At 44.3% G+C, this 23,722-nt stretch overlaps 1 protein-coding gene across 1 annotated transcript in view; it reads right to left on the reverse strand.

The window, feature by feature from the left end:
• ADGRB1 (adhesion G protein-coupled receptor B1) overlaps window positions 1-23,722 on the reverse strand; it is a 206,051-nt gene that overhangs the window by 46,193 nt on the left and 136,136 nt on the right. Inside the window, exons 19-22 of the mRNA XM_026069494.1 lie at window positions 22,321-22,424; window positions 15,238-15,340; window positions 11,001-11,151; window positions 5,932-6,001 (exon numbers count right to left, since the gene is read on the reverse strand). Of these exons, the coding sequence (XP_025925279.1) occupies window positions 5,932-6,001; window positions 11,001-11,151; window positions 15,238-15,340; window positions 22,321-22,424 (428 nt within the window). The remainder of the gene's footprint in view (window positions 1-5,931; window positions 6,002-11,000; window positions 11,152-15,237; window positions 15,341-22,320; window positions 22,425-23,722) is intronic.

A 23,722-nucleotide genomic window follows, 5' to 3' on the forward strand; every position in this document is an offset into this window, starting at 1 on the left:
GTTGCTTAACAATGCTCGGCAGTTCTAGACTATCATCTCCAAACAGCTCGACAGCAGCTCTTCATTCAACACCAAAGACCTCTTTACAACGTCTGATCCTTTTCTGGATCTCCCATGGCCCTGACGTGAGATGGAGGCCTTTTGGTCTTGGTCTTGCAAAAAGCTGTCTTCCACCAAGACCTTCTTGCTTACCCCACACAGTACAGCTCTGCTAGGTAGCTGGCAACAGCTCTCGCCACAGTTGTGTGCAAAATTAAACAGCCCCAGTGCAATAGTCAACATACTCCTATGACAAAGTCTACAGCTGGGATTCAGGGCTGTCTCACCAGGATTAATTCACAGATTAATGTAACAGCTGCTGAGATACCTGTGAGTGACAGAAGCCCTGACTCAATGACACAGAGTAAGACAGTGACCTCTGTCCCCTCTAAGCACTGAGAAACATCAGCAGGCTAAAGAGACTACAGGGATATCCATAGGGAATTTGCTGTGTCCTGGCATTGCTCTAAGACAACTCTTCTTACAAGCTCTCTCATGGGGAAGGTTATGAATTCCCAGCTACCAGTAACACAACCTCAATTGTTTACTTCAAGCTTTAGGAGGCAATTTGTCAAGCTTTAGAGGTCCAGTCCCCGGAGTACTCGCTAGGACACTCACTATTCAGGCGTTCAGTCTAACACAAGGATGTGAGCAGTGGCTGGTCCTGTAGATCTCTGCTACTTTTAAAGACTCTCTTTGAGACTGGAAGGACAGCCTGTACCTTCCCCTAGCAGCTCTCCAAACAACTGCAAAATCTCTTTTCAAATGCTGTTCAGGTATGAAAAAGGAAAAATCCTTCCTGTCCTCCTCCACTCACTGTACATGGATAGTTTGAAGCACTCCAGAAGCATCCTGAGCAGTAAAAGCCTCTGCCTAAATGGCTGCTGGGGAACTGCTATGCAGAAAAGAAAGGGGATACAGTCCAAACCCTGAAGTACATATTTAATTTTTAATTTGAATCTCTTTCTCCCATGTCATCTTAGGACTTGGTGGCCCTGCTCAGCTATATCCAGTCTTGGCATGCTTGGGGCAGTCTCTGACTTCTGAGACCCGGCCAGCTCTTAGACTGCTTCCATGTCTTACTGGGACAGGCCTCCACATTGCAGTTCAGCTGTGTTTCACCAGCGTAGAATAGCTTTGTCCCATGAAGCTTTGTACAAACAGAAGACAAGACAAAGGTGTCCAGGAAGGCCACCTGTCAAAGCTGAAGCTGCTCCTACATTGAACTGCTTGCAACCTTCTTTCCCTGTTGGAGGTCCCTCCCTTAAGCTGCTTCACTGCAGTTTGCCAGCTTGACTTTCACTGCAGATGACAGTTTCAGTCAATATGACACCAAGACACAGCATGCATTTCACACACTATCCCTTTCACCACCTCTGCTCTTAGAGCTTGCGCCTCCAAGAAAAGTGCGGCAATGWCTTCAACAGCTGCAGCCATCCCCAAAACGCTCCAGTGTCTATGCCCCATAGATGGATGTCATGCTTTTCATGTCACTGAGAGTGGAGTGAGAAAAAAGCTGATGCTGAGTGCCAGGTCCCATGCTCARCTACACATACAACCTTGCTTTGTCCTAATGCCTGCTGCTGGGAGAARACCAGCTGGTGCTAATACACTACTGTTAGGATCCTGAAATTACGGGGTTGGAAGAAGTTTTGAAAGACRCTGTTAAGTCCCTTGTGGTTTATCACGTCAGCTCTTGTCCCTTGCTACAGCTATACATTCTATCCTAACACTTAGGGGAAAAAATAAAGGAGRTGATGTATGGACAGGAAATTGCCTGGAATAAAATTAAATGCTGGATGAGTTATCAGAAACCACGCGACTCTAAGAGAAGGACACCATTTCATAGGGAGGGATGTGTTATTGCTAATGTCTTTTCTTTCCTTTTGCAAGATGGAAACTTCATACCTTGAAAGTCTGCCCCTGGCCATTTGAAATGCATTGTGCTATACTAACTAGACACAAAGTTTAAGCGGGCTCTGGGCTCCAGCAAGCCCTGCAACAAACTCACAGACTCCTTCAATCGTCAGAAATCAACACCCTGGGACTAGCTTAGACCCAGGTCTGTTTTGTGTTCATTTGTTTTAACACTAGACAGTATTAAGTCTAGCCTCTCTGTCTAACGCACTCAAGTTTTGGAGTTTAGCTCTGAACTTATTGCTCTGTCACAGCTGCTGCTACAGAGGAGAGGTGAAACCCAGGGCCTCCTCACACATAAATTTAAGAGGGTTTTTATGCCTCTTGAAGAGGAAAGCAGGGAGGGATAAGCCTGAATGTTGTCCCTGCACTGCAGCCTGTTTGGGCACCTGCCTATACTGCTGCACATTATTATTCTTTGTTTCACATTTTAAAATGCAGCAATATTTAGCTCTCTTTACAGTGATGCTTAGCACTATTTTATCAAAGGACTGAAGCACAGACAGTGGCTCCTGTGGCACCAGGATCAGAGCATGCGTCTGTGACATGCCACAGCAACCGGTGGCCGCAGGTGTGGACATCGTTGCGAGCGTGTGGTTGAAGGTGGTAAAGACTCTGACTCCGCAGAGCGAGGCATGAGATACGCTCGTGCTCCTTTCCCTCTTCTCTCCGAGCCTGAGCAGATGTTTACTGGCAACCGGCTCCYGCCAAGGTGTCTTGGCACGTTCTCCCGAGAGGCTTGCCAAAACCCCTGTTAGGAGTTCAGGGAGCTGCTCGGGAGAGCGCAGCGATCGGCAGGTGTCGGTCTGCTCACGAGGCAGCCACACCATCGGCCTCGCAGAGCAGCGTGAGCGTGCTTTCCCCTCGCAGCACGCAGTCGGGTTAGGGACAGCTTAACAAGCACCTGCTGGGACATCCTTCCTGCTCGGGGCAGTGCTGGGCAGAAACGCCGGCTCGAGTCCGTGACTGTAAGTAAGTTAGCTATATTTATGCAGCTCTGCAGTGCTGGGCTGGTGTTAATTAGCTCTAGCTCTCAGTAAACCAAACAGCGGGAATCGCAACAAGATGGCAGCATTATGAATGTCTGACCGGAGGCTACTTCTTGCGCGGTCAGGGCATGTGCTCTGCAAACTGTGGCGTAAATGACACAGCACACCTCAGGGGGATTTTTTTCCATCGGAAGAAGACTGAGAGCACGGGTGTGAATTCACTAAGTATCTTGTTCAGCYGGCAAACACCTGCTGCAGACAAGTCTGATGAACCATCCAGGCCTGCAGGGACAGGGGGATAGACAGGCTGGCTAGGGAAAGGGACGGGCAGCACCGGAGCACGACAGAACGAGCGTGCCCTTGGGTGAGCAGGGAAAGCACCTCTGCGGAGGGGTGTGCACGAGGGCTGGCAAAGGGTGCGCGCGCGTTGAGCGCCCGGAACGTGTGYGGGTGCACGCACGGAGAGAGCGCGTGTGCGAGTGCGTGTCCCTTGGCACGCTGGCAGGAATCTGCAGGGAAAAAGTTCAGCACTTTCAGTCCTCTGCTGCTTTTGAGTCTGACCATGCTCTTTTCAAGTCAGAAAATAACAGCATAGCCCAGTTAACACCACTGGCACCAAGACGGGCTCTCCGTGCTTGCAGATGAACTGTTGCTCCTCTGACRACTTAGCTGGGACTCTCCAGCTTTACCACACACAGGGCTACAGCATTAAAGTGAACCAAAGAAGGACTGAACCGAAATCGCCGGGAAGGCCCCCTGCTACTTCTGTGACAAGCACCCTGACAACAGAGCTAGGAAATGGTGTCGTTCAGGCTGCTGCTCCCGCTGGGAGCAAAGGAGCCCCTGCCATCCCCCAAGCAGCCAGCTCAAGCGGTGGCAGGCAGCCAGTCAACCCGCTGGGCAGCGAGGCAGGCAGCATCCAGCCCCAGGATGCAAGGAGCRACAGAGACTAAAGGGCTGAAAGGAGTCAGGGGATTAGCAGCAAAGGGAGGAGAGCCGGTCTGGTTAAGTGGCCCCTGGGAATGACGGAAAGTCAGCGCAGCCTGTTGGCTACCTCGCCGGTGTGCCACTCCGAGAGCAAAGTGAGAGTCAGGCAGGTTTTGTTATGTGTTGACACCCTTTTTGCTGCAGTCTGGGAGGGCTTTGCTCCAGGGCAGAGAGATATTGGCACGGAGTGGTCCAGGGCAGTGAGGCAGAGAATGCTATTCTGCATGTTTTCCCTCTTCCCCCTGAGGCTCCTTTGTGTGGTCAACATTGACCGTAAAAATCTGGTCCTTAAGCATAAAAGGGAGGGAACTACTGAGCTTTTCGCACCAATTCACACCAGTCCTGGTGCCTAAGCATGAACACGAAAGGGAGTAGAAATATAGAGGGCCTCCTCCTATTCCCCCARTGCCTGCTCATTATGAAATGCTCCGGTGGATTTGCACTGGGGAAAGCCACAAAGGTATCAGACCTGCAGAAAGGCTAAAGGGCATTCGAGATCTCATTAAAACTTTTGAAAGCCAGGCTCTGTATCCTCTTCTCAGTCATTCAACAAGCACCGGATCCCTCTTTGCCAGGACACACTGAAGCCAAGTCACCTGAGCTAAGGCAACCGAGTCAGGACAGGTACAACCAAGGCATCCTGAGGCTGACACAGGCTTCGGGAATTGTAGCCTATGAATTTGTATTTAACAGGCCCAACTTTCTAAGCCCTGTGCATTGTACAGTAATTTATACTTATACAAAGCCAATGGAGAATGCTGCTGTGCTGTTTTAACACTCTATTGCACTCAAAGTGCAAACCCTGGACAATCTGGTGGTGGGTGGGCAGAATACGGTAGGAAAGGCCAGACTTTGCCTCTCTTTGGTTAGAAATTTAGAATGAGGGATTCCACATGACATTTTTTCAGCGGRCCTATCTAACCCTCATCTGTTGCTGGCAGTATCTCCAGCATTTCTCTTGGAGGCTGTTCATGTGTTATACAGGTCACTGAACTAGTGAGGCTCTGGAGAAGGATGGTTTTGGGTAAGGAAGAGCCTGTTTTATTGCTACATAATGCTATCCTTTGGCTGCCACTGTGCATAAAATTGTTAATCTATCTTTTTCACAACACATTGAATAACACTTTCCTTTACTTTTAAGTTGCAGTAATGCTCAGATCTGAGTGATTCCAGCCTTGCCTTAATGCCTTTTTTCCCTCTCCACAGTCTTATTCTGCTTTTTCCACTCTGCCTTTCTTCCCCCATTAGATAAAAGAAGTTCTTAAAGGCAGATCCTGAGCTGCTTCCAATGTGAGATTTGGCAAACAGGCAAATTCAGACTGTTTTTAAAAACTTGGTTTGAAAAATTCATCTTCATTCTGGTGCTTAAACCTGAGCTGAGCTTTTTTGAAAACCTGGGTCCAATCAACCAGATCATTTAACAGATAAGCACAAAAGACATTTTTCATTTTTAAACACCCTAAACTTTAAATCTTCCACATTTTCCCCTAAAAGATTTTCTTCCAACTGGTTTCATACTCACAACAGTTAAATTAACCAGTCCCTTAGAAATTATCTTTAAGGGAATAAACAGAGTAGTAATCCAACTTCAGCCAGCATCTTGTCCCTGATGGTATTTCAGGAGGTGTGCTTCAGAAGCAAATACAGATAAATCCAAACCATGCTACTGACTATTGTGCTCATATCTCCATGTGAAAATCTCCTCCTTGTTCAGCTGAACTGAGCTAACAGGCTGCTCCCATTCCAATAATAAGCCCTGGCTCTGTGGACTTTGCTCTCCTCAAGTTTCACCCAAGCATTCAGACAAAAAGAAAGAACGTGTAGAGCTTCCAGATCTGAACTGGCAGCTGATGGTTTGAGGAGGCAGGATGGCTCCTTCCCTTCCCATCCTTCTTGCCTCCCTTTACCATGGACAGCATGCTGAGAACTTAGCTTCCTATGTTTGTTCCTGTGAGTGGGTGAGATAGGAAGAATAAAAAAGAAGAGTCCCTTTACTCACTAGTTCACGGTGCCGTACCCCTTGGCTTTAGTAAATCCCACGGAAATGGCAACCACCAAGGCAGGGAGCCCTATGAAAATGAAACAAAAGAAAATTGGTCATTTCAGCATATGTGTAGGTCTGCTCCCACTCAGTCACTTGATATATTCCATTCCGCCCAGTGTTATTCTAGCACCATCTGTCCCAGCCTGGGTCTTTGGCAGAGATTGAATTCAGGACCTTTAGAGCCAAAAGTATGAACCCTTGTTACCTYAGCTAAAGGAGTAAATCATCAGCCTGCAGCTGTAATAAGCTCATATTCTGCTGTGGACTCACCAGTTCTGTGGGGACTGACAATGCGTGTGGATGCATAAAATATGTTCATTTTATTCTTAGGGACATGGGCTGGTCAAGAATATCAGAGTGTCTACTGAAAGGTGGAATGTCCAGTCACAGCCCAACCCAAAGAGCTAGGAAGCCAAAGATTAAGGACTATGTTTGTTTTTAACATAATATACGAACAACCCAGTTTCAAATGTCACCCCAGATGAGATAGAGCTGGAATCAGAACCTGAGTTTCCCCTATCCCAAACAGGTCTCCTAAGTACTTGGCCACGATCTATAACAGAGAAGGTCCCTCTGCAGCACAATGAAAAAGAGCATCAGAACGGCAGGTCTTCCTGCAAACCAGAATACTTATTTTGTTGCCAGCTGTAAAAAGAGACCTGTTCCCTTCTTGTGTCCCAAAGGGGAATAGATCAAGAGAAGTCAGCAGCCCTTAAGAGGACACATTTCATTATGACTGTTGAAAATAATGGGCATATTAGTCCCCTTTTAAGCCCATGGTGCACAAGGCACAGACAATTTATTTTGAGGGTGTCATAAGCTAACAGTGCCAGCGTGAAGTGGCATTTCAGGTGCATACGGAGCGAAGCTAGGTCCTTGATCTTAACGCTAGGAGCTCCCATAAAAGTGAGGGAAGAGTGCAGAAGAAAATCTGCTGGCTATTGCGAAGTGCAGGCCTGAAACTCAGAGCAACTTCATAAAAGGTACTGAAAAGGGTGGGCCGTTAAATGCCTAGGCACAATCTGGACTAGCAGCCTAGAGGCAAAAGATGCTGTGTCCTGCTGATAATCTTTTCATCCTTCCTATCCCTGCAATGATAAACTGCTCAAGGATCTACAAAGGAGACTGGGTGCTYTTCTGGTTCACTGTCCCCATCCCTGCTCTCCCCTTTCCATAAAGAATTGCCTGAGTATCGGATAGTAACATCTGGTTCTTCAGCTACAGAGGTCTCCATGTGGCTTTTTATAGACTTCCTCCTCGTGACAGCATGAAGTAAGCCATCTCAATGCTAAAGATGGCTCATTAAGGATTAGCAGGATCAGTAGCCAGCTAGGATTAGCATTGCTTGACAAGACCCTAATTCTTGTGCTGCAGAGGTCATATCAGGTGGCTGCAAAAGTATTGTAGTTTGGAGGGAAGTACAGAAAGAACATCCAGTCAATAACCCTGCTGGTAGCTTAAACACAGCGGTCTCTTGGCAATACAAATCGTCATAGGACTGAACAACAGYGAGGACCAGCAGCCAGCCTGAAGGTATAGCGCCAAATTGGCTGGAATAGAAAGCATTTGAKCATCATCGTAAAGGAAAGTGTTTCTCCTCCCAAAGAAGATCCCCAAGCACAGCTCACTTTYGATCAGCTCACAATCCACAGGCAATGGTTTTAAAAGATGTCTCTTATGTTTTCTCTTAATTTACTATTGCCTCTCTGGGTGAGCCTCCCCCACACCCCAGCTGGCTGTGTTCTGGGCATCCTGGACATATCACCTGCATGGTGTTCAGTGCAATACCATCAATACRGCATCTCATTGCTGCCTCTGGCAAGCACACTGAGAAGCCATATGTGAAAGGGCTTTTTCAAGAGTATAGTGTGATGCAAGAGGTCCTGTGAAAGATAAAAGTTGTGTAGGACTCTGCCAAAATCAGTAATTCGTTCTTCGCAAAGCGCTTCTCTTAAATGTGATAATTATGCAGAAACACATACTCAGGCTGTGAWCTTGTCAGCTCTCCGGGGTTGGCTTGCATGGAGTCTGGGTAGGAGTCCCAGCCTGTACAGAGAAAGGAGCTGTACAAGCTCCATTTACCAAAGGTGCTAGCTACACCACGGTAGTCAAGCCAACGAGCACGGCAATGAGGGGTACTGTGCTAGTCTGCCTGGCAGAGAGCTGTAACCTCAGTGTCTAATCACAGTTGGATGAGTACACTGGAAAAGTATATTGGCAAACAGCTGCTTGAATTKTTATACAGCTGTCAGAAACTAATACTTCTTCAGATATGAAATTTCAATGAYGATTCTTATGGGGGTTTTCTTTAGTTTCCACCATCCTATCAAAAAAAAAAAAATTCCAAACATTTCCACAAAACTTTTAACCTRTTTTTCAATTATTTGAAAAAAAGTTGTTTCTAATTGATTTATTTAATATACTGTAGGTGTTTTAGACCAGCCTTCTAGCCAGTGAGTCATGCCACATAACCACTGACAAAGTTTGAGGTTTTTTTACAAAAAGTGAATTTTACATTCACAATTCCAAATAAATGTGTTAGAAACCTGACTCTAAGAGTTTTGTTATTCCAATCCAGCAGGAGAATCAGATCATGTGCTCATCAGGTTCCATTAAAAAAGGTTACTCACTAATAACAACCGCTAAGACCCATAACTGTTAAAAAAAAACTGAAGACCCACTCAGAGCCTGAGCTATGGCAGCGTAAAAAATCCAATAGTAGAAACCATGACATGGTCAAATAAAGAATGACAAAATGATTTCTTCTTTCCATGGACTAATGATGTGATGACTGAATTGTTTCTAGGGAATAGTTCATCTTTCTGTTCTAAATAATTTAAAATATTTTTAATTACTACAAACTCTGCAATCCTTTTTCTGGAGAGGCAAAGCTGCAAACCCAAGAGAACGGAAAACAGGGAATAAAACTCATTGCTAACAGAAACCATTGTAGCTTCATTGAAACGACAACTGACAGCAGCTGAGAATTTGGCAAAGAAATCTAGAACAAGGGCTTAGAAGAATGTTTAATGCATAAAGGAGGAGAAGGGGAAGAATCAATTCATTACAAAGTGAATTGTGCTAATTATTTGAGATTATGCTCCCTAACACATATTTTCTGCTTCTTTYCTCTTAGAGGGGGTCATTAATTCCAGTCTACTGTTAAAGTCTAAGAGTGCGCTGAATATCTGAAATTCCCGTGCTGCCTTAATAGGCTGGAGTGTTCTTCTTCACTTCTTGTCCTATTCTATTCTAAGTTGTTATTATGCATCATTTATCAACCAGCATATCCTAGCTCAGAGATTAGTACATTTTAGTAGCAGATGAAATTATGCTTCCACATATATATATATATATACATATATATATATATATTTTTTTAATCTCTACAGATTACAACTGTAAATGTTGTCTGTCCAAAATTCTCTTGGCTAATATGGCTATTTGTCCCAGCATTTACAAGTCAGAATGAAACCCCCCCTTTTTTTCACCTAGAAGAGCTATTAGTCTATTGTATTCCATATCCCTGAAGTTACTTGAGTAACACAGTGTTTGTGTATAAACATTTGCACAAGCACACACAYGCACACGCAGACTATGCTGCCCGTGCTTTGCGTGTAAGTGGTCAGGTTCTTGTGCTATACACAAACATCATATTTCAATACCGTGATTAATTTTGTTTTCAGTTATAAGTTGAAGAAAAAATATGAGTGAGAATTCATTCTTAAGCACAGATACTGTGCCATAAATCCAAAGACGATGCATTCTTCAGTTTTTCAGGAAAACAAATCCCTTCTGCCTGTAAAGTGAGGGGAACCATTTAATTGTTCTATTATAGCAGAATCAGCAGGGAAAGAGAGGCATATTTGCATGGCTGCTTAGTGCTAAATGATATGACTTTGATTACGCATGTGTATTTTCCATTCCCGAACAATGGGTGTCGCAAGAATGCGTCTCACAGCAGAATCTGGCCCGAAATGGCCTACTTGGGCTGTTACTGTGCTGATTTTAGCAGGCCTATCTTACCCTCCTTAGGCTGTGGAGCGTTTTCYCGTCACAGTGCAGTCACTAGAAAGCAATAAATCTGTTTAGCACCAAGCACTAATGGGTTAACCAGGTCGGGTTACTCAGGACAGGTAGAATGAAGTAGGCTGCGAAATGATCAGGAGGACACAGAAACTGCTTTACCCTAGAGTGCAGGTGCTGGAACGAGGATGGTTCTTGATGTGTCAGGACTAATCACATCAAGGCCCTTCATAAAGCATCAGAAATATCTTGCCTGGGGTAAAATGCTTGACTTCAGTAGTAAAATGAGTCACTAATACAGCTTAGAAGCACAGTGCTTTCTCTCTCTTTCTTTCTTTCTGTTTTTTGCCTACTTGCTTTTGAGCAACTTTTTGTTCAGTTGCTCTTTTCAAATTCAAGCTTTTATTGCTTTGAAAGTCTAGGTTATGGGTTTGTATTTGTTTTCTACTACAGAATGCACCATTTAAGGCTGATAAATTAAACATATGGAAGAGGCAGAGGGAGAAAAATGAGTTACAAACATCTGCACCAGTCTAATAGTTTATTTGTCTATCAGAGCCCCTGCTGCCATGGAGACAGAATTTCAGAGCTTGCTTCGCTCCAGGTTTCACATTGAAGGAGACAGAGAGAGAGAAAAAGAGAAAGCAAGAAAGAGAGCAAAAGCGAGGAAACCTCCTAGCGCACACTCAAACTTTTTGAAAATTCAACCCCCTTTTGCCTCATCTGTTCTCTGTGACCTTGGGATGGACTGGACAGAGGTAGAACTCCTTAAGACTGAGCTTTGCTCAAGGCATTTTTAACCATTTTAGCCCTTCTCGATTCCCCCAAAAGGGCTGTAACCGCCTCTTGAGATATCAYGCTCTACAAATTCTTTCACAGCGTATCAGTCCCTCTTCCGGCATGGACTCTCCCTGCCTCCCCAGCTCTGGCAAAAAGACACATTMGAGGGGGAAAGCGGTTTCCCCAGGGGGGCTAATTCCCAGACCCACGATCCTCACCCCATCCGAGACACAAGAAACGCTTGCGGATGATGCGGTTCCGTAACCTGCCCGTCACTGCCATGTAGGACTGCCAGGCCTCTGTCAGCACCCAGCAGAAAGAGGAGAGGAAGAAGAAGTGCAAGAAAGCTGCCACCAGCGTGCATATCACCTGGAGATAGGAGGAAAGGAGGACACGTGAGAAGAGCAGCAGGCGGAGAGAGCAACTCAGAGGACAGCAGCAGGCAAAGGGAGCTGCTTCCAAGTCAGGTTCTGGAAGGAAAGATCACAGGAATCAGAAAACGAAAAGACATTCCAGGAGGAGACATTCTCCCCTGCAAGCTTTGACCTGGCAAAGGACTAAAGCATTTGCTTTAAACGTAAGTACTTCATGGAAATCAACCGCATTTTAGCATAAGCTTAAAGATAAGCCCATGGTTAACAATTTTGCTGAACTGATGCTTGAACCCATGCCCTATTCAAATCAAAAGCGTTGTTTTCTTGACTTCCGCGAGACACACTCATTTTCCAAACTATCAAAAACAATGTCACAATCCTTTCAGAGAGGACAGATCAGTTATTAAACCTTATACTAATCTCAGCTCAAAAGGTTTGTAAGCACCGTGTTATTGGCAACAGAACTATAGAAATGAAATCAGAGGAAGGTAATTTAGACTGTGTCCCTGCCAGAAAAGGATTGTTCTTTGCAGAGTAAAAGAATTAAGCTGTGAGAGCTGGGTGAAACCATCACTGCTAGCGGCTGGTAAGGACTGTAAAAACAAAAGGGGCAGAGTCGTCCATGAGAGTGTAACTAGCAGTAAGGGGGGGAAAAATAAAAAAATGTTAGAAGGAATTTCATAATGGTGAGTTCTACTACTCCACTGAGCAATCTCCCAAGGGAAATGCAGGAAGCTTAAGCCATTTAAAATTAAACTGGGGAAAGTACTAGCAAATGTACTATGAAGAACAATCCTGTAGTGCCAGGGAGATGGACTGGAAAGCTGACAAGCTCTTCTTTGTTTTTAATTCAGCAAGGCCAGATCTTCTGCTGGTGCAAATTGGTGCTGCTCTGTTAACTCTACCAGACCTGCGCTTAGTTTTCACCATCAGAGAGTCTGACCCCGTGAATCAATATATTCAAGAACAAAATGATGGAAATGAATTCCAACGGCTGCCAAGGAGAAGTGAGAGCAAACAGATTTTACAAGTGACTCTGGATGAAAAAATCGCTTAAGGTACTCAGGGCAGATGGCGGGGGAGTGGTTATAATACAGAATTTCTCTGCTYTGAGTTATAGCAGTAAACGTGGACTTTGGGTTTATGGCCAAAGAACCTTCCTCTTTTTTCATCCACCAGCATCTTTYAACACAGAGCTATCACACACTTTTTTTTGTGTATGTGTTTTTTTGCTTTCAGGTCACACACTGGGAAAAACTGATGTTATCAGAGGTTGTGAATAAAAGGAGGACTGTATTATCTTTGAGGCAGGAACTACTGTTTTGTTCCATATTCATATTTGACACCAGAAACCTTGGTATTCTGCCTATAAACAGATTCTGGATGACACTTCAGTACAAATAATACCTCTCAATATGATAATTTAAAATAATTTGCACATTTAAAAAGGTGGTTGTTATTCATCAGTTTATAGGCCTAAGTAAAATAGTTACAAACACAGGATGCTTTCAGGAATATTATTCAAGAGATTTTAATTTTAGAAAAAAAAAATTTGGCCAATATTAGAAATCATATTGATGATTTTATTTTGTTGATTCTCCACCGACAAAATTCTGCCCTCTTTACCAGCAATTTGTAAAGGAGAGAGAAAGTCTTGGCTTTCCAATTTTCCACCAGGGACATACATTACATTTTCCAGGCATTTTTACTTAATCAGATATTAATGAGGTAGTTTTGAGGGAGAGGGGAGGAGAAGAGAGAAGGAGAACACAGCAAAAAGTAAGCACATCTATATTTCATGATTGGACCAGAAAAAGCAACCTACAGGTGGCAGGTGACAACAGCAATTCACTGAGCAGTGGTCCTACACCTCTCAGGGCACAGCCTTTGGCTTTCAAGCTTCTCAAAAGCCCATTGCCTCAACTTAAACTCCTGAGATTGGGCTGTGAACTCAGCCAGCTGGTGAGCAGGCATATATTTGCTTCTGCTACCTTTGCTGCAGCAAGGAAAAAAAAGTAATCTCCAGAAAGGGCTGAGCAGAGGGATATGATGTCTTAAACTGTTGCAGGAAGATCTAGCAGAGCTTGTCAGTCTGTCAAGGCCATTAGCCCTTGTTTTTCTCTAAGAGAAGAAATCTGTTTCCTTCCAGCACATAACCATGCCTTTGAGATATGGCCAGTTCATGAAGCATTCATTTCTTTTGTATCATGTTATTGCTGACTGTAATATTTAGCCTTTTCTCAGGCCTTTCATCTTCAAAAAGCTCAGCAAATCCAGGCGTGGAGTCTTGCCTTTGAGGTTACATGGACGGAAATGAAGGGAGAATTTGTCATTTCCAGGGAAACTAATACCATAGAAATTCTCCCAGAGTAGCTGCAATTATAAATCAATCACCAACATTTTAAGAAGCTCCATTATCAATAATTGAATATGAATAAATTCCTAATTTACACTCCATGGAAGCCTTGATCTCTTCTCTGTATACTCTTCTCTCTCTGTTCCCTGCCAGAGACTGTTTACTAGATGGCTGAGCGGAAATCCAAGAAAAACCTTTCTATTTATGGTGTTTCATGCATATTTATATGCAAAGAGCTAATCTGCCTCATGCAATTGCAGCCGGGAGCTTTGAATCCCCACTAACAGCTCTGCTGATGAACAGCCAGAGTAATGTGAGAAAAAGCACAAGGGAAAACCAAGGCACATAACTGTACTCTAAAGGGAGTGGGAGAGGGTGAAGACACTCTCCTCCTTCCCTGGGATGAAGAAAAAGAATGAAAGAGGAGGTTCAGCCATGGTTTGCCATGTGCAGTATCCCATCGTGTTTCTTTCTATGAAAGGTTGCTGCTAGCCCTCATGTACTTATGTACACACACTTCTTTGGATTTCAGACAATGCACCCAGAGAAAGCAAGCGCAGAGCTTTTCTCATCTTTTCTCCACCTCTTCTCCCAAGGAAACCATGCTGTCCATGAAAGACAGACGGCACTGCTTTGTGAAGTTAGTTTCTGAATGGCACTTGCTTAATAGGTACAAGGCTGGCTGGCTGCATCTCTCCCCACTTCTCTACACACATATGACTCAAGCAGCTGTGAAGCTGTCTCTAAAACATAACCTAGACCTGACCTGAAGGGCCCTCTGTAGAAACCAAAGGATAATGAGTCTCTCTGATTCATTAAATCCTGGGGCTTCTCTGCAGAAACACTTCTAAAAGTGACAGCATGCTCTGGTTGCCAAGGTAGACTCAAAAGAACAGGCCAGTCACTGGTCACTATTGAAGTTAAAATTAATTTGACTTCTGATTGTGACTTCAGCACTAAGCGTAGCTGAAAGTCACTTCTTGTCTCAGTTTTCTGCTTAGCAGAGTTTGGACAGTTTGAGCGCTTGAAGAGACAGAAAATGTACAACACAAAAATTTTAATGATATTCAGTGATTTGTTATTCGAGATGCCAATAGGGAAATTGAAAGTGCTTTAGCTGGAGAAAAGTCATACAGGCAACACACTCTTCTCCATCCTGCTCTGTAATGTGGAAAGGAATGTACTCTGCAATTAATACACATGGCTTGAAAATCCAGGTTCTCTTCGTGCCTTTACCACTTGAGTCACACAGTGATCTGCAGCGAGTCCCTCACGTTCTCCATGTCTCAGCTCTGCAATGTGTATGGTGGGTCTGGTGACACTTCCTGCTCCAAAAAGGGTGGTCTTTGGAGCTATATTTATTAACAACTGACAAGTGCTTGGAGCTTGGATAATGAAAGTTGCTCTCTTCCTTTTTAATTTTTGGAAAATAAAATGGTTAAAGACTCGCAAATAACCATGTTTCTTCACTGTGCCATGTGCCAGCTAATTCTAGGCAGATATTCAAAAATATCACATTGGTTTTAATCAAAGCCCTGAGGATGCTGACAAATTATCAAAGAGAGAGCGAGAGAGAAAATTGAAATCTGCCATTTAGTCGTGTCTTTGACATGTAGCTAATTAACAGATGGAGGAAAAAAAGAGGAAGGGCTGCCTGAATAGATCATTTCAGTGCTAAATCCGGGGAAAAGCAAACAAACAAACAAAGTCCAACTAATCTCCTACCTTATTCCGGGTCTGGGTTTGTCCAATCAGAATGAGAGCATTGGAGGAAATGATGGACAGGCAGAAGTTGATAAGAATGACAGAGCGCTCTGAACGAATATACCTGCAAAAAAAGAAAAGGGGGAGGGAGAATCGTCCTGTCACAACTTGCATTAAGTTACTTTGAAAGGTATCAACCATATGCAGGTTGCACTAGGCCAGGTCATCTACAAGACCACTAAGAGATACCCCACTTCCTGCAGACTTTGTACACTGAACAGACAAGAGCAAGGGGAGAAGGGAGGAGGAGAGCCTAAGTGTAGTGCTCAGTCAACTAATCTCTCATTCCTTCCCATCGATGCTAGACTTATGCACCTGAGTCAATAAACTAGGGGCTGGCCTGGTCCAGCACCTTGTCTCCACAACAGGCAGACCTGGATGCTTGAAGGCCTTCACTGTATAATACTAACCAACTCGAGAGCAGCATTCTTCTTGATCAGCTGGTGATCATCTTGTATCCTGAAATGCAATGACTGAGGGCCCTTGCACTTTTTAATCCCAGTCACTGCAAAAACAGATGCTATCCTGATTCATATATGCCTGAAACACTTCTAAAACCTACTGAGTGCTGTAAGTCGTCTTCAGCTCTGCTTACTTGAACAGGGACTTGAAAAGCAGCTTAAAAGAAAACATATCTGTGCACATGGAAAGATTCCCAAAAAGAAGAGCCACAGGCATGCTGGCTATGAAAGCAGATTAAAATGCATGCACCTTCACAACAAAGTGTTTGTGATTCAGCATTCCACTTTGTTTAACCTAAAAACCCATCCCAGAAATAAGAAAGTATTTGTGGCTTACTTTCCAAAGGGAGACATTTAACAATTTGCCCTGTGGAGAAGTTTAACRCTCCTCAAAACTAGGCCAAATATATAATTGCAGTCATGGGTCTGGGACATTAGGAATCCAAGTTAGGAAGCTATTGCCTTCAGCACCTTGCAGGAGCAAGCCACTTGTCATTTCTGATTTGCAGTGTGCCGCGCAGCAACAACTTGCTCCTGAAGTACGTGCATGACAATTAATTCAAACCACTGGTTAACAGGGGAAAATTTATTTGAACGCACTTTTATGTACCTGAAAAAATTAAAGGGAAGGCCCTGACCACACCAGCACTTACACAGGTGAATAATCTCGGTGATTTGGTAAATGCTCTGCCTGAATATGAGCTGAATAAAGAGTAGACTCTTATGCCTATAGAAATTAGAGACAGATCTATTAACCAACCTGCTCATCGCTGGAGGCTAATGTAGGATTATTTTCTTACAGTATATATCCTGGCATATCAGCTACTTATATTAGGAATTTAATTTCATCAACCAATTTTAGCAAGAGTGAATCTGCCATGCTTTGGCTGCCGAGTTTTGCATTTCTTGCTCAGTGGGCAGGATGAGTTAACTGCATTCAGAATTCCTGATGTCTGTCGGGCCGAGGGTAAATCTGTGCTTCAGACCTATTGGAGATTGTAAAACTTTGATTTTAACCTCCCTCTGAGTTTTACCTTCAGATAAACCTGAACTTTGAAGATATGCTTTTCTGGAGAAAAAGAGTCATTGATGCAATGCTGGAAGCTGGAAGTAGGCTGAACTTGTCCTGGGTCTCTTGGAAACTTAACAGGTAGTTTTGCCTGAAACTCACCCCAACCCCATAATTCACTCCAAAACTCAGGCTTCCAGCTCAGCTAGCAATTGGGTTGGCTGCATGCAAAACTATCCTTTGGTTCCTTTGGGAGCCAATCTGACCCCAAATTACCCTGCTATACTGGGCTCAATATAATGTTGTGGATCACTTGAATCCTGTCCCATTTGTAGCTGGAGGGTACCGAGCCATGAATCTATCTATAGTTTGACTCCTCTGTAATAGCTTCCTCTTCTCCAGCTAAACAAGTCTTGTTCCCTCAGCCTCTCCTTGTACATCATGTTTTCTCTCTCTCTAAGCATCYACTGGACCTGCTCCAATTTGTTGATCGCTCTCTTGTATGGAGGGCTCCAAAACTGGACATGGTATTCCAGACATGGCCTCAAACATTAAGTAGTGGGAACAATCAATTCCCTTGACCTGCTGGCCACATCCTTGCTAATGCAGCCCAATATAAGGTTGGCCTTCTTTGCTGCAAGGGTCTATTGCTGACTCATGTTCAACCCATTGTCCACTTGGACCCGACAGACTCCTCGGTAGAGTTATTGCCAAGCCAGCCAGTCCCCAGTCTGTCCTATTTCATGTGGTTAGGCTGTCYCAGATGCAGGGCTCTTCACTTGTCTTTGTTGTACCATTTCTCCAGCCCGTATCTCCAGTTTGTTGAGGCCCTTTTGAATGACAGTGTTGCTCTCCAGCGGATCAGCCACTCCCCTCAATTTGGTGTCATTCAAAACCCTGCCGAGGCTGCATTTTGACCCACTGTCCAGGTCATTAATGAAGAGATTAAACAGTTTTGGCCCTAGTATCAACCCCTGAGAGATGCCATTGGCAATTAGCTGCTGGTTAGGCTTCAAACCTTTGACCATCACCCTTTGAGCCTGATATTCCACCCAGCTTTTAACCTGCCTTGGAGTCCCCCAATCCAGTCAACAGTTCCCCAGTGTGGACACTAGGATGCTATGGGAGACTGTGTAAAAGACCTTGGCAAAGTCAAAATATACAACACCCGCTGCTCTCTCCTGTCCATGCAACCAGTCATGTCCTCACAAAAGGCAGGCACAGTGTGTGGTCAGGCACAATTTGCCCTCAATAAATCTGTGCTGCCTATTCCCAATCACTTTCCTGTCCATCATTTTGTCTGGAAATGGCCTCCATAACTATTTGCTCCTTAATCTTCCCACGGGCTGAGGGTAGGCTGACCAACCAGTCGTTCTCTGGATCATCCTCCTTGTCCCTGTTAAAGACGGGTGTAACATTTGCCTTCTTCAGGTCATCACAAACCTCCCCCAATGACAGAGAGTGTCTTCACAGTAACACCAGCCAGCTACCTCAACACCCTTTATGCATCCAGTTCGGTGCCATAGACTTGTAAATGTCCAACTTACTTAATGGTTCTCAGCTCTCTCTTCCTCTGCTGCACTTTTCTTTCCCAGACTCTGCCACTAGGTACAGGGACTTGGGTCCCTTGCCTGGGAGCAAACCATGCCAGTAGACCAAGGTAAAAAAGGCGCTGAGTACCTTTCTATGCCCTTGTCCCTTAGGCTACCTTCCCCATTCAACACTGAGCCAAAATTTTCCTGGCTCATCCTTTTGCTGCCAATGTACCTATAGAAACCCTTCTTGTTGCCTTTCACATCTCTGGACAGTTTCAATTCCAGCTGASGTTTGATCTTCCTAATTCAATTCTGCATTCCTGGGCAATTCTCCCACACTCCTCCTCAGTAGCCTGACCTGGCTTCCATCTCCCAGACATTTCATTCTCATGTTTCAGCTCAGTCAGAAGTTCCCTGTTAAGGGAATATGGCCTCCTGACATGCTTGCTTTCTTCCTTGCATCTCCTCTTCTCCATCACAGAGATGCTCCACCGAAAGAAATCACCATTACTATCCAAAGAAATCACCATTACTATCCAGACCACCTGGCCAAAAAAGACACAGTAGGTAGAGAAAATACACAGGCATTTATAGGTTGTATCAGAGGAAGATCTGCAGCAAAGGCAGAGATGCTCTAGAGTGCTGTGTCACCACTCCTTTGCTGCTACAAGGACACTCTTCTTACTTGTCAAATAATGCTGTGCTCAGCTGCCAAAGCTGGGGAAGACTCTCACTCAAAATTTAGAGAACTTCTGCTCTGGCCTGGGTCTTGTGGGACGTGGGGAAGCCCTGTGCAAACTGAGACAGATGGAGAATGTGGGAAAACCCTGCAGTCTGGCTCTCCATCCCCATTACACTCCCTTCCTCTCCACAAGCACTGACTCACTCTCTCTCTCAGTCTGTGCATATACACACTTTTCTCTCCTTACTCATTTTAGCTATCTCTCAACAGGACCACAGAGTGTCTCAGCATCTTCAAGTAAAAGCAGAGCTACTGGAATTTAAAGCAAAGACAGGAACAAAAGTCCCTTGAGAGCTCACTGACAACCACTAAATCAGTCCTCAGCCTTGATGGGCAGGGAGTGGGAAAAGCTCACACTGATATCTTTCAGCAATATGGCATTCCTTCATCTACTACCAGTGAGAAAGGTCTGCAGTTGCCCCACATGCTGACTGGCTGATGAGAGAAGTGGTGGAAGAGCTATTCAATAGTGAGCATTCATCTCCAGGCTATGGAAAGGTCCCTCCGCCTCTGGAGGCTGTTGAACTGTGTTGAGTTCAGGGAAGGAAAACACACGGGGATACTCATGAAAAGCTACCATGTCAAGAGTTGCTTGCAAGGACCTCCTGTACAGACCAGAGCTAGGGTAGGTATGGTACTAAGCCACTTCACATGTTCTGACCTATCAGCAATTCCTTTTCTCCCTGCTTTTCATTTTCAAGTGAGTGTTCAAGTGGATAGATCTTTCTCTGAATTTGCCCTCCTTTCCACACGAGTGGTGGAGCACATGGCCCCCACACAGATTGTCTCTCCAACTGTGACCTAGGAGAGTCACTGCCCAGAGGTAACAAGGTCAGTCCATTTCTACAGCCCACTGGGTCACTGACCTCTCTGTCAAGATTGCTAATAAAGGCAGGGATGCACCATCCGTAGCAGCGCTTTTGTAACCATCTGTCTACTGGAAACTGGAGTGAGTCCACCAGCAGGCCACCAACAACCACCAAACAGCCACAACATCCAGTTTAAAATAAGATTCTGCCAAGCTGGCTGCATCTGAAGGGATTGCTTGCATCAAAAAGCTCATGCCGGTTATACTGATGGCTGAGAAGATGCCACTAATAAGCAATCATTATTGGGGTTTTGAATGAGAAGCAGAGGGTAAATTCATTTCCTCTCTGATATCCAGCCCAAAGTTGGGATCACCTCCCTCTTACTTTGCCCCCTTTTATTTAACATGTTCCTTTCCCTCTCTCTTTTTTTTCTTTTTTTTYTCCTTCTTTTTCTGCTTCCCATGTATAAACAAACTCTAGCTGGGCAAAACTCTGGGAAAATTTCCAAATTGTCAGCCTCAGTGAATCCATTCATTAGAACAGGTTCATATTCAAGCTGAGCCTATGTATACATGCTCCAGATGCCTTTGTCCAAAGGTCTGAATGGGAAATTTCACAGMCAAAGCTCCTCAAAACAGCTAAGTTTCAGTGAGTGCTCCCCACAGAAGACCACGCGGATAGGACACTGTTCTGACAAGAAGTTTCTCTCCTGTGCAGTGAAAAAAGACCACTTTGACAGAATTCCTGCACTTTAGCAACAACAGCCAGAATAATACAGCTGATCCTACTCCTGGGAATTCCTCCAGATTTCTGTCTGTAGCTACAAGAATGGATAGACTGTATAACATATAGGGCAAAATCAAGTGGGAGCCAGGAGATAACATTAACTTCAATATGATGCTCCCGAGATCATTAACAGGACAGCACACTCATGTCCAGCAGCTATGCCTAAGATAAAAAAACAATAAATATTGAGGAGCACAATCCTGAAATAAATGTAATACATCATGTTATTCTAAACTACTCCAACGTGTTCCAAACAGAAAGCAGATATCTGATTCAACCTAATGTCTGAACTTAGTTTTCTGATCCTGAAYATGTTTCTGATAAGAAAGTGAGTATAAGGCTATAACAAATGACCAGCAGACTATCTTGCTTTTCACTCCTTTCTCCAAAGTTTCCACTTGATCCTGATGCCAGTGGAACTCTAAGTCACCATCCCAACAGAAACAAGTGCCTACCCAGCCTGAAGAAAACCAGGAGAGGAAAAGGACTTGAGCAGACCCAGTGACACCACAGCTGCAGAAAAACTTGAGTTCTAGCTAAKGTTATGACTAGTCCTCAGCTCAGAGCACTTGCTATAATTAACTAGTCACTATGCAGTGTCAGAGTATCAACAAAAAGACACATTTTTGCTCATTTTTACTGTCTTGTCTCTTTTCTCTTTTTCTGTCTCCATCAAATGGAAGGAAAAGTGATCTTGATTCACAACTCAGAACTGAACTTACTCTTTCCTCCCTACTAAGACGAAAAACCTGACAAAATAAGAGTCTCAGACTGATCRCACAAAAGGGTCACCAACAGGTTCCTAAGAGTATATTTTCTGTAGCCATTGCATTTCAGTTTCACAGTAGTTCACATAGTTCTGATTTTCCTTGTTTTGTTTAGCTTGGTGTCATGAAGCTCTCAGTATATTTGTCATGGGTTTAGGAAAGGCACAGGTCTCTGTAGTGCAAACTCGAGCCTTGTTCAAAGCAGTACAGAGGGAGAATCCCATGAATACCTGCGATTCTCGRTGCTTGTACAGTCCACCAAAAAGGGCCTGGGCTGATGTGGACTCTGGTTCAAACAAACTTTGCTAATAAATCACTTCTGCCTCCACAAATTTTGCAGCTCTTTCCAAGGTTGCAGCTGACAGCTGCTTGCAGGTGTACAGGAGCTCTCTGCAACGGGAAGTAGTGAAGAATCCCATACGCATTTGAAGCTAAAGGCAGAATGTAGCTAAGTGATTTGAGAGTTAGTTAAACCATGAGGTTTAACAACCTTAAGCTCCTGAAAAGTGTTGTCAGTTCTTCAGGCCAGATGTTTTCATAAAGAATCCTGGACCCTTTGATTTTATCAGAGATCCAACATGGAATACCTTAAGGCAACCTGCCTGTCAGAAGGCAATGAATGTCCACCTCTCCGAGAACAAGGTTTCCTGGGGTATATGAAGGCATCTAAAACAGCACGCAGCTTTTGAAAATGGAACAATGTGACTACAAGGGGTCAAGGCACTAATTTCACTGTACTAATTTCTCTGGCACTAAAAGGAAAGGATAATGCCAACTAAGCCACCATAAKGACTTTCTGCAGTACCCATTCATTACAAAACAGTCTGTCCTCATGCACCAAGCACCTAAAAGAGGAGAACAAAACCTGCAGGATCCAGCTAGATCAAGAGACAGTTGCTTTTCCCAACAAGAAGAGAGAAGAATGAATGTCGTACCTCCAAACAGAGACATAAATGATAATCAACAGCAAAAGTGTCAGCGAAGATACTCCACAGCCTACAATTAACGTGACAGAAGGGACCAGCACCTTTTCCATGTTCTGAAAGAGAGAAAATAAGACATTAAAAAAAAGATGCTCAGCAAATGCTACCAGCTCAATTTTAGGGCAATGACTTTCCTCCTAATTGTGTGTCAACTCACCTGACCTTCACATCACACTGAACATACAAATAAAGAAAATATAAGACCAGAATATATTTCTGGTTGACCCAGCCTTTCTTTGGTCCTGATTCTGCTCTGGTACACATCAGCATTAAGTCTGAGGTAACAACTGTGATATTCATGGCAAGACAGGTGTGTAAAAAGTGCAGGTAGCATGGGCCTTCATATTCAGTGTGAAACTTCTGAGATAATTAATGAGGCAATAGGAGAAGGCAGTGCCCACACTAGAACAATTACAAATGAGCTCTTCTGGGAACGGCTGTTGCTGAAGCTTGGAGGATGAAAAGAAGGTGAAAATCTTCCACTGACTACAAACATCCATCTGGTAAGGGAGGAGATGAAGCAAGCAAAGAAAAAAATATATAAACATCCTCCTCAGGAACCCAGCATTCAGTCATAACATCCATTACTTCACCACTCTCACTCCATCACTTCATCACTCTTTCACTACCGCATAGGGCATTTATTCAGACGCAGGGCCCTGAGAGGAATTGCAGTTGTGGAACGGTTCTCTTTTGCTGTCTGAAAACAAAGAATTTGCTGGTCATCAGCTTTTGCAATGTCAAGAATAACCACTCTCCTCCTAATCTAGGTCTCTTCATCACTGAAGGCTAAACTCCCCCTTCTCTTAGTTTAGCGTGAGTATCCAGGGCCCAACTGGTTTTCTCTGCTGCAGGCTTTGTATCCAACATGTTTCTCACTTCCACGTCAGTGACGTCTGCTGGCATGAACACAGAGAAGCAGAGACCCACAGTGCAGGAGACATAAGAGAACCTTCTATTTAGAGTGATTATGCAGCGTGCAGAGGTGTGGGAGCACAGTCAAGGTTGTTATTAGATTGGCGCAGTATCAACACCTATTGCTAGAGCTATGGAGATGAGACAGTTTCTGACATAGCAAGGGCTTGGCATAGAGAAAAAAATGCAATTATGCATGAATTTGGGAATGGAACAGGCAGTCCTCTAAGGACTTGTCCACACCATTTTGTTGGCAGAGATGAGGTTGTTCAACCTGAACCTCCAGTCATCAGGAAGCCATGAATCTGAGGCTACTGCAGCCCTGTTYCAGGCTACTAAGCCTTCTGCGAAGCAAAATATTTGGCAAGGCTCAGCGCTATGCTTATATGGCATCTGGCCAGCTCAACACATGGGCAAAGCAAGTATGTGTCCATTGCAA

The sequence above is a fragment of the Apteryx rowi genome, unplaced genomic scaffold, assembly GCF_003343035.1.
Source record: "Apteryx rowi isolate R43461 unplaced genomic scaffold, aptRow1 scaffold_106, whole genome shotgun sequence".
Classification (NCBI taxonomy): domain Eukaryota; kingdom Metazoa; phylum Chordata; class Aves; order Apterygiformes; family Apterygidae; genus Apteryx; species Apteryx rowi.